At 32.3% G+C, this 11,636-nt stretch overlaps 2 protein-coding genes across 2 annotated transcripts; both read left to right on the top strand.

Moving 5' to 3' along the window:
- Positions 1-1,088: 1,088 nt before the first annotated feature.
- LOC131606293 (SKP1-like protein 1A) lies at positions 1,089-1,577 on the top strand. Its single transcript, XM_058878543.1, has one exon. It carries the CDS (start codon positions 1,092-1,094, stop codon positions 1,575-1,577), a length of 486 nt encoding a protein of 161 aa, XP_058734526.1. The 5' UTR covers positions 1,089-1,091.
- Positions 1,578-10,709: 9,132 nt separating this feature from the next.
- LOC131606292 (SKP1-like protein 1A) lies at positions 10,710-11,222 on the top strand. The gene has a single exon (XM_058878542.1). It carries the CDS (start codon positions 10,737-10,739, stop codon positions 11,220-11,222), a length of 486 nt encoding a protein of 161 aa, XP_058734525.1. The 5' UTR covers positions 10,710-10,736.
- The last annotated feature ends 414 nt before the right edge of the window (positions 11,223-11,636 follow it).

The raw sequence follows: 11,636 nt of genomic DNA, 5'->3' as shown, positions 1-11,636 counted from the left end.
AATCATAAAAATATAATAATCTCACGGATCATTGGGAACATAACAAAGCGAAAAGAATTTACTTACATTATAATTTAATTTTTTTTCAAACTATTTCTTCCTTTAAATAGTTTAACATTATATTACTCATCTTTCTATTACAGATATGATGTATTATTATTTTTGTGATATGATATTTTTCTCCCTCTTAATTTAAATATATTTCTACTATCCTTTTTTATTTGTGTTCATTTTCTCTAATAAGTATATCATTACCCACACCCAAAATATAAATCTTTATTATTTTTATATATTCTTTATTTTTCATTTGACATGTGTCATCATAATTGTTGATTTTATTTTTTTTATTTTTTGTGTAGGAAAACAAAATATACATATTTTTCTCTAATAGGTATATCATTACCCACACCCAAAATATAAATCTCTATTATTTTTATATATTCTATATTTTTCATTTGACATGTGTCATCATAATTGTTCATTTTTTTTATTTTTTGTGCATGAGAACAAAATATACATATTTTAGATTTATAGGTCAATTTATAGGTCAATTTTTCATATTTGTCATCCGATACTAAATATTTTTAATGACAATAACATCTCAATACCTCAAAATTTGCAAAATTATGTATACCATTAATAATATATTTTCTTTTATTTAGATTATTTATTTAAATAATGATTACGTCATTTTAAGAGATACTGAAAACATATGAGAATGTATTGATTTTTAAGTGACAATTTTAATTTGATAATAAATATTTTAGTGATAATAATAAGTCATTAAAACAAAACTATTGTAATAAAAAATGAAAATAAAAATAAAATAAAAATAAAATAATATTAATAAAAAATATCATGATATAGTAATGTAATTGTTAAAAATTAACATTAATAATAATTATTATTATTATAATAACCTACTTAATATAATAATAATAATAAAATATTAACTTTTAATAAATATTATAGTTTTCAATCTTAAAATACCCGTGCATCGCACGGGCCAAAAATCTAGTACTTTCAAATTTAGGGTTTTTACAATTGAAAAAAAAAGGTGAAGAATAGTATTCAACAATCAAAGTTCAATCATGCCATCAACAAAGAAGATCAATCTCAAGAGTCTTGATGGTGATATTTTTGAAGTCGACGAAGCAGTGGCGTTGGAATCACAAATGATCAAGCATATGATCGAGGATGATTGCGCTGATGAAACTGGAATCCCTCTCCCAAATGTGACCAGCAAGATTCTGGCAACGGTGATTGAGTACTGCAAGAAGCATGTTGAGGCTAAGAATTCTGAAGAAAATTCTGAAGAAAAACCTGCTAATGATAATGGTCTCAAGGCTTGGGATGCTGACTTCGTCAAGGTTGATCAAGTCACACTGTTTGAACTCATATTGGCTGCAAACTATTTGGACATCAAGAGTCTGTTAGATCTTACATGCCAGGCTACTGCGGACATGATGGTGGGTAAGAGTATTGAGGAGATCCGCAAGATGTTTAATATTGAGAATGACTTTACGGAAGAGGAAGAGGAAGCAGTTCGCCGTGAAAATCAGTGGGCTTTTGATTGATTACTTATTTACTTTGAAGATTGTATTAGACATAGAGTGATAAGCTTTCATATATATATGCTTAGTACTTGTTTTTCTTTCAGAATTATATTTATATATTTCAGTCTGGTTTAATGTTTCTCTGATATTTATATCCATGTTGTGTGGATTGTTTTGTGCATTGGTTCTGTTTGGAATTAATATTCAGTAGTTTGTATTATATAAAAAGGTGAATGTTAAAGAATTTCACATGAGAAGAATATCGAAAGACATTATTTATTCAGATGCTAATGTATATATTTGGTCTTCATTACGACTCTTGTAACTATATAGTACTAGTACCGACGACTTAACGTGCCTCGCCATTTAGACATGGCATCTCCATAAGCTCAATCAATTGACTATATTATTTTTGTTAAATTTTTAACTATTTTTCAAAATCCACTCAAAATTTGCAAATTACAAAAGCTACGGAGGGATATCAAAAAATTTCACACTTTTACCGGAAATCTTGTGAAAAGTAAGGTTTTTACCAAGAATTTCAAAATTTTCGATACAATACTTTAACTTTTTACTGAGAATTTCAGAAATTCCAGTATTTATTCATAGCGTGATACAGAAAATTTTAGAATATTTGGTCGTTCAAAAAATTGAAATTTTATCGTGAATTTTAAAATTTCCGATAGTTAAATTTTGAAAATTGTATTGGAAATTTCAGAATTTTTGGTGATATGAAGGAAAATTTGAAATTGGCAGTAGTTCACTGATTTGTTACGTTTTTTCATTTTACAATGAAGAACAGGGGAAAGGAAGATACAATTGCAGGCATGACCACAGATAGAGCGGGGCAACCTGGGCTAGGGTTGCTGAGGCAAAGTCTTCCCAGCTACAGACTGGACAAATAGTTCTAACTGATTCTCACCGGAAACGGTTGGCTGAGCATGTGCAGTTTTGCGCACCTTATAACACATGATGCCGAAGTGTAAGATTAGACGAGCATCTTAGAGAAGAGTTAAGACTAAGAAAAGCACTCTATGGCATGAAGCAAGGGCCTCGAGCACGGTATAATAAAGTCGATCAGTATTTCATGGATCGAGAATTCAGGAGGAGCAAGAGTGAGCCTACATTATACATCAAGTCTCAAGGTCAATACACTCTCTTACTCTCTCTATATGTAAATAATTTTATCTACACGGGAAACAATAATAAGATGATGATGGAGTTAAAAGAAGACATGATGAAGACCTTTGAGTTAAACGACATTGGTTTGATGACTTACTTCCTCGGTATAAAGGTAAGTCAAAGCAATGACATGATATTTGTAACGCTCTGATTTATGTAAATAATTAATTATAATTAATTGTGTGATGTTGTGTGCTATTTAGTGTTTTGGTGCGTTTGGGGGCCCTTCGGTGTATGGTAATAACATTTAGAAAATTAGAGTTAGAAGTGTCGGGGGTGTTTGAGTAATTGAGTAGAGACATAAGGGTGATAGAGTGTATTGTTACTATAATAATTTAATTAGAATTTAAATAGATTAAACAATATTAGTGATAATAGGATTAAATAATTATTTAAGTTTTAATTTTTATTATTTGATTAATTAGTTGAGGATAATAATATAATAAAGGGGGTTAGAGGTTAGTGAGGTCATAATCGAATAGTATGTAAAAAGAGAAGGAAACAAGGGAAGAGAAAGGCTAGAGCTTGAGGAAGAATATCCATTGTTAGAGGTCAGAAGCTTTGCTAGAAATTCGAAGGTAAGGGCGAGGTTCCAATCTTCTAAAGGGTTGTATAATGATATGTATGTTTGGGGATTATGAATTGTTATGGTTGTTTGTGTTCTATTCATGTTTGTGATTTTTCTATGTATGATTGAATCCCGTTGATGATTGATATGTTTATGTTGGAATGTAATGATTATGTGTGGTAATGAACCCGTCATTGCTGGTTGCTCAATGCTTCAAGGAAAATTGGAGATTGTGGGTAGGTGAGAACTGGTTTTCGTATTTGAAAAATAGCAGAATTTTCCTCTATCGTAGTGGTAATCGGTTACCACTATGGGCTTAATCGATTACAGTTGCAAAACCTTTAAATACTTTAGAAATTTCGAAGGCGTAACCAATTACGAGTATGTGCGTAATCGATTACGCAATGTAAAATTTGAAACTTTGGGTTATGGAAAATAGGCATTATCGATTACACCCATGTGCATAATCGATTATGACTTCGAAAATTGAGAAATTTGGGCAAGTTGTGAATGTGTAACCGGTTACCATATGGAGCGTTACCGATTACACCTCTGTAGGAATAGTATTTATGAAACTTTGAAAATTCGTATATTGAGTTTTGGGTGTCAGTTTGACGCGCCGATTGAATCTGCGGAAAGCTGAGATAATGTGCTTTCATGTAAAAATGGTTTCATGTTGTTGGAACTGAGTTCGACATGGTGAAATGACTTTATATAGTGAAAACTATAGGTTGCGGTGTAATACCGGTGTTTGAATTATACGTAATATGCATTGCTGTAGCGTGTTATGTTGTGAATATTATTGAAGAATTGTTATAGCAGGTATGTGATGCTGGTGGAAAGAATTGGCGGAATACGATTTCCAATGGGGAAAGACATTGTATTCGTTGTTGCATGTTTATTGCGTGTCATGCATCATTGGTGTTTGGACGATGGTTCTTATTGATGAGCTTCAATCCTATTGTGTAGATTTGAGTGCGTTTTGGTGTGCTCCGTGCCTATGATGAGGATCGGAGCGGTGAACCTGAATGTTCACAAAAATGGTGTAACATGCATTGAGTCTTTGGTATAGAGTCTCTAAGCATTGCATAATTGTCATTATTGTGGCTGATGCGTAATTGTGATTATGGCATGATGTGATTTTACATAATCGATGTGTGATTTTTATGTTGACGATGATATGGAAGTTCAATATGTGGGTTGGGTGACTATGGATGAAATAATATGTATTTACTTAACATGCATTAATTCCTTTTGATTATTATGATATCTCACCCATTCTGTTTGAATGTTGCCTTTACGTGGGTAATGCGTAGGTAATCTGCAATGAAGGTGGATGTTAGTTGAAGAGGGTGGTGCTCTTTTTTATTTGAATTTGTCGGTGTCGGTGTCTGCTCTGATATGTAACACTAAGGGTCAAATGTTTGTGTGTTATACTTATATTGTTTGAGAACTATAATGTCTCTTTTGTTGCAATCTTTATAATTACTACATGGTTATGTTTCATTTTAAATTAAGCATTTGGAACACTTTGTTGATGTTTTTCTGCTGTAATAAATCGAAGTTTTACACTTGCCATTAATTAATATGATAAGTTGTATGTGTTACATATTACTATATCATGAGCAGGTTTGTGTTTGTATGAATGTGACATCCTAGTTGGGTGAAGTTTTTAACTTACTGTGATGTTTATTTAAATATTATTCGGAAAAAATTATGGTGTTACAATATTCATCTTGCAAAAGAATACACTGAAGACTTACTTAAGAAATTTAAGACGTACGATTGCAAACATGTTACTATTTAACTCATAACAAATGAGAAACAATAGAAGAATGATGGAGCACCAAAACTTGATGCATCTGAATACAGAAGTTTAATTAAAAGCCTCCTATATTCAACAGCTACACGATCAGACATAATGTATGATATAAGTCTTCTATCAAAATTCATTCGAAATCCAAGTCAAATACATTTTCGAGAAGGAAAAAGAATTTTGAGGTATCTACAAGGAACAAAAGAGTTCGGTATATGATACACTACCAAAACCAACTCAGTATTACTTGGCTACTCTAACAGTGATTGGGCAGGTTCGGAAGATGACATGAAGAGCACTTTTGACTATATTTTCTCAATATTATTAGGAATTTTCTCTTGGGCATCGAAGAAGCAAACTGCGGATGCACAATCCATTGTAGAAGCAGAGTACGTGGAAGTTGTTGAAGCAACGAGTTAAGCTATATGACTTTGTAAAATACTTAAAGGCACGGGAGAAAAACAAGAGAGCTTACCAAAATAAACTGCAACAACAAATCAGCAATCGCAATGGCAAAAAATCTAGTGCATCACAACAAAACAAACCACACAACAATCAAGTATCAGAGAAGCTGAAGAAACTAAAGAGATCAAACTTGACTACTGCAGGATAGAAGATCAAATTGTAGACATAATAACGAAGGCTTCGCTCAGACCAAAATTTTAAGAGCTACGTGCTACACTTGGAGTCCCAGAAATATGCATCAAGGAAGAGTGTTGAAATTCCTATAAATTTCAAAAATATTCTTAAATATAATGTGTATAAAAATGGTAGAAGAGTTCAGAACTATAATTTGTATGGTATAAGTATCTAGAACTATAAGTATAAAGAAATGATAGAAGAACCTAGAACAATCATGATACTAATCTATCATGAAACATCTAAAAAGAACTAAAATAATATAGAAACATTTCCCACTATTGAGAGGTTGGTGACTTAAACCTATAAATAGACAATCGGTACTTTTTTTTTTAATAAGCAATTGATTGAAAAGTTCGCACTAGGGGTGCAACCCTTACAAAGAAGAAAACGACACTAAAGATGACTAGTGTCGGATAAGGGAAGTTTAAACCATTCATAATATGTTGGTCTAAACTTGCTATATCCACAAAACATCCATCTCCAAGAAAGAAAAACAATATTAGAACAAATAACGTCAAAACAAAACGCCTCCCCCCTAAAAATAATTGCGTTCCTCATAAGCCAAAGGCTCCAAATAGTTGCAACCCACACAAAATTGATTAAAACTCTTCGCTTGCCGCAATTCATCTTATCTTGAATAACGTTGAAACAAAGCAAATCCTCTTCATTCAACATCTCCGAAATTCCAAGCCAACTAAACACATATTTCCAAATTGTTTTCGCCTCTTGACAAATGAAAAAAAGATGGGAAGATGATTCAAGGAAGGAACCACACATCACACAATCCGGGCACGGAACATTGGCTACACCTCTTTTCAATAATTGATCTCTAGTCGGGAGCCGATCAATAAAGAATCTCCAAGCGAATACCTTGATCTTGGGCGGAAGCTTTAGCTCCCACAAAACTTTCAAAGAATTAAACAAATTATAGTCCCATGCAAAGGCCTTGTGACTATCAATGGCGGTTGTTATGCTTGCAACGGAAAATTCGTTGCCCTCGGTTAAGGACCACGAGAACGAGTCAACGCCGTTCGCACTAGAAACATTTCTCAAACTATATGTTCTTAAGGACCACGACAATCGGTACTTTGAAATTGATCATCCAAGAAATCAATGACATTGTCTTCTTTCTAAACAATTTTCTCAAACTATCTTTTATTAACTATTTTTAAGAACATATATCTCTCTTATGATAATGTTATGTCATCTATTATTTTTTGATCTTGGATATGGTTATCCTCTTGCGATCCTTTGTTATCTGGTTATAATTTCTTCAATTGGAACACTCACTACAACACGGAAGGCCTACGAAAGCGCTTATTTTGGGCTTTAAAAGCGCTTTAAAGCGCTGTGAAAGCCAGCGCTGGCATAGGTAACAAAAGCGCTTCTAAAAGCGCTCTGGTAGACCCCCCTATAAGAGCGCTTTTCTGGAAAAAGCGCTCTGGTACCCCCCCTATTAGAGCGCTTTTTCTGGAAAAAGCGCTCTGATAGCCCCCCCTATAAGAGCGCTTTTCCAAAAGCGCTTTCGTAGGTTGCGTTTTTTATTTTATTTTTTATGCTTTTTTTTTATAAACCTATTATTTTTATAATTTCTAAACCTGCATTTATGGCAGCATTCTTTCATGAACCTGTAATTTACCATTGTTATCCCATAAACCTATAATTTACAATCGTAATCCCATTATTTCAGTAATCTCATTATTTCAACAAAGAAGCGATTTCGATTATATACTAAACATGCATTATAATTATACCATTGTAATTATTCCAAAATATATATACACCGATTCACATATTTCTAACATGAAAACAACTAAACCAATTCACATGACATTATAACAATAAGAAAATCATCCCTAAACAACTAAATCAACTAAATCGGTCCTAGTCCTGCAAAGTCTGAACATCTTCAAATGACTGAAAATCTTCACAATCTGCAAAATAAAAATAATATAATCAAAATAAGATTATTATTATATAAAGGCTCTAAAATAAGAAGGTAAAGAGTAGAACGAGTATATATATATATATATATATATATATATATATATATATATATATATATATATATATATATATATATATGTCGTGTAAAAAGAATAATCAAATTAAATATATCAATAAATACAAATTAATTTATTAATATGTAGGACTTTATATATCTAACTTGAATACATGGAATGGAATATCATTTATTGTAAATTAGTTCAACAAATTTTGTACATAAAGTTTACCTTAAATTTAACACAGCCACGTCATATAGCCCAGAGGGATAAAGCAATATAGATCACTAACAATAATCCTGTCACAGACACCCTCAAGAACAACATTAGCTACATGTTATTGATAGGAACACTATTAGATACTCAACCAACAGCATGTCAAACAATTACAGAATTTGAGAAGTTGTTACCAAATTGATCAAAAGAGCCCAGTATCCTTGTGAGCTTTCTACTATCTCTTAGCAATATAAGAAGTTTCTCTGCAACAACAATTAATGTAAAGTTCACAACCAATTGACAGGAAAAATTAGACACAAATAAAAGTTGAATATTAATTTCTATGACAAATAATACATGACAACTAGTTACTACTACTTACCCTTCAGCGTTTTCCTTCATCTTTGAGCTATGCTATATCTACACTTATTTTCCTACACTTGTATATTACACCGTATATTTTAACACAGATAGATACTTGTGCACAGAAATTAAGATAGAATAAATTAATAAAAAATGAATTGTATACCTTGTATGTAGAAAATTACGGTGTTGGTGTAAGCTAGGGGTGTATGTTTACTCAATCAATAAATGTTGCAATAATGAGAAGGGGTTGTTGGACTAGAAATTTGAAGGTTTTGTTGGACTTAACCTGCATCACCTCATTTCTATCCAAGTTGTATTGTGTCACAGAATATGAATCAAATAACTGTACCCCGAAGGATCCTGCCACAGAAGACTTCGGGGTACAATACTTGATTCATATTCTGTGGAACATAATCGGCAGGGGCACATTGTGTTCTATCCTTTACCAGTCCATCCACTGTTTGAAGCTCAACCTACAATAGAAAAACGTGATTATTACTAACTACATATAGAAAATCTTGAATCATGTTAATTTCCAGATACATTATATTGAAAAAAAAAAATTAGAATGTGAAAGCTAAAAGAGTTCAAAAGTTCCCTAGAAATGAATGTTCTCAACACGTTCCACATTGGAACTCGTAATAGTGGCTAATAAAACAAAAAGTCCTATGCTTTATGTCCAGAAAAGATCATGTAAAAAGCGATCAATCCTGGAGGCCCTTTAAATCAATTCATACTAAATTAAAAAGTGTATAAAACTATAGATAATACATCTATAGATGTAAATACTATCTTCACGGATCTAATGAAACTTTTATTCCAAAAACAAATTACTTGAGTTTTTTTTTTCTGCATAAAAACCTAACAAACTTTGTCTTCAATACTCTAAATCACTGATAAAAACCTAACAAACTTTGTCTTCAATACTCTAAATCACACTGATAAAACCTAAATCACTGATAAATTAAAAAAGCCCCAATAATATTAACTATAACCCTAAATAAAATTTTGTATTTTTGAAAGCAAACAATGAAAAGAAGGAAAATTTCCGGCACAAAACCCTAACCTGAACAGAGAAGAGACGGTTGAAGGGTGGCGATGGAGTGAGGAAGGCGGTGGCGGAGTCGGTTGAAGGCTGGAGAGGGAGTGAGGACGGCGGAGCAACGAAAGGAAGAAGAAGGTTCGCGTGTTTTGGATCTGAAACAAAACGCGTGTGTTTGTAAAATATATAATTTTTTAAATGGGCTACCAGAGCGCTTTTCAAAAGCGCTTTAATAACACCCCCTACCAGAGCGCTTTTATCCCAAAAGCGCTTTCGTAGCACCCACCCTATAAGAGCGCTTTTAAAAGCGCTTTCATAACCCCCCTACCAGAGCGCTTTTTAAAAGCGCTCTCATACCCCCCCCTACCAGAGCGCTTTTTGAAAGCGCTCTCATAACCCCCCCTACCAGAGCGCTTTTTTTGCATCATTTTCCCTTGTTTATTAATTTTGTTTTTAGCGAGCCCTACGAGAGCGCTTTTGCTAAAAGCGCTTTAGTAGCTGCGCTGCTACAGCTTAAATTTGGCGTAGTGACTCATCCTTTCTGTTGTTTCGGGAGGTAGAAGTTTTCCGCGTTGTACTTTTGTTCGATTAGCCTTTTTAACTCAGTTTTAATAGATATCTTGCCTATTAAAAAATATACAAACTATTATTTTTCTTTTAAAGAAATTTGTTTGTTTGTTTCCAACCATTAGTCTTCTTGTTTGTTTGTTCCCAACTAGTAGATCAATTTAATCATTGTGGTGGAAGGATCATTTATGGAGGATTGGTGGCCGTTCTCCTAAGTGCTCACTTGTCATCGATTCTAGTAATGTCTACATTATAAATAGCATTTGGAATGACATTTGGAATGCTAGAAAAATGCTAGGTTCAACACTCTTATCTTTGTGCTTCTTCTACCATGGATCTTCTTCTATCATGGATGGCTTCATACTTCTCTAATACAATTAATTATGAAGAAATAAGAGATGATATATTAAATATAATTTGTATTTAAATTTATTTGAGAAAACGTATTTTTAAAACAAAATGATAAAATAGAATAAAAATTAATTTTTCCACTTATAGTATGTAACGGAAAAAAAAAAAGGTTAAAAATCAATATCCATTATTTACGCGTTATAAGGATAACAAATCTTCTAAATATTTTTAATTAAAAATAACAAATCTTTTTGATTCAAAATCAAATAAAATCCATAAATAAAGAAGAAAAAAAACAATAAATTATACTTGTTCGCTACGCTAAGTCCAACCCTAGTTGCAATATAAATACTGTCAAGCTGTTCACTAGTTAATATCTTCCAAGGGTTAGGGCTTTTCAATAGTATTCAAGAATCAAAGTTCAATCATGGCATCAACAAAGAAGATCAATCTCAAGAGTCGTGATGGTGATATTTTTGAAGTGGACGAAGCAGTAGCGTTGGAATCACAAATGATCAAGCATATGATCGAGGATGATTGCGCCGATGAAACCGGAATCCCTCTCCCAAATGTGACCAGCAAGATTCTGGCAACGGTGATTGAGTACTGCAAGAAGCATGTTGAGGCTAAGAATTCTGAAGAAAATTCTGAAGAAAAACCTGCTAAAGATAATGGTCTCAAGGCTTGGGATGCAGAATTCGTCAAGGTTGATCAAGTCACACTGTTTGAACTCATATTGGCTGCAAACTATTTGGACATCAAGAGTCTGTTAGATCTTACATGCCAGGCTACTGCGGACATGATGGTTGGTAAGAGTGTTGAGGAGATCCGCAAGATGTTTAATATTGAGAATGACTTCACAGAAGAGGAAGAGGAAGCAGTTCGCCGCGAAAATCAATGGGCTTTTGAATGATTACATATTTACTTTGAAGATTTTATTAGACCTAGAGTGATAAGTTTAGAGACTAAATTCATGTTTTATTAAGGATTATGTTTTAAAATTTTATAATTTCTATTAAGGATCAATCTTGTTGATTAATGTTATGTTTAATTTTATATATATATATATATATATATATATATATATATATATATATATATATATATATATATATATATATATATATATATATATGTATGTTTAGTACTTGCTTTCTTTTTCATAATTATATTTATATATTTCAGTCTGATTTAATGTTTCTCTGATATTTATGTCCATGCTGTGTTGATTGTTTTGTGCATTGGCTCTGTTTGGAATTAATATTTAGTAGTTTGTATATATAAAATGGTGAATGTTAAAGAATTTCACATGAGAAGAATATCGAAA

Source organism: Vicia villosa, linkage group LG5 (genome assembly GCF_029867415.1).
Source record: "Vicia villosa cultivar HV-30 ecotype Madison, WI linkage group LG5, Vvil1.0, whole genome shotgun sequence".
Taxonomy (NCBI): domain Eukaryota; kingdom Viridiplantae; phylum Streptophyta; class Magnoliopsida; order Fabales; family Fabaceae; genus Vicia; species Vicia villosa.
The sequence above is the reverse complement of the archived record's forward strand: the minus strand, read 5'-3'. Positions and strand labels throughout refer to the sequence as shown.

Bases quoted from the DNA above. Each gene is read 5' to 3' on its own strand.
- LOC131606293 (XM_058878543.1), top strand. From the start codon at position 1,092: ATGCCATCAACAAAGAAGATCAATCTCAAGAGTCTTGATGGTGATATT.
- LOC131606292 (XM_058878542.1), top strand. From the start codon at position 10,737: ATGGCATCAACAAAGAAGATCAATCTCAAGAGTCGTGATGGTGATATT.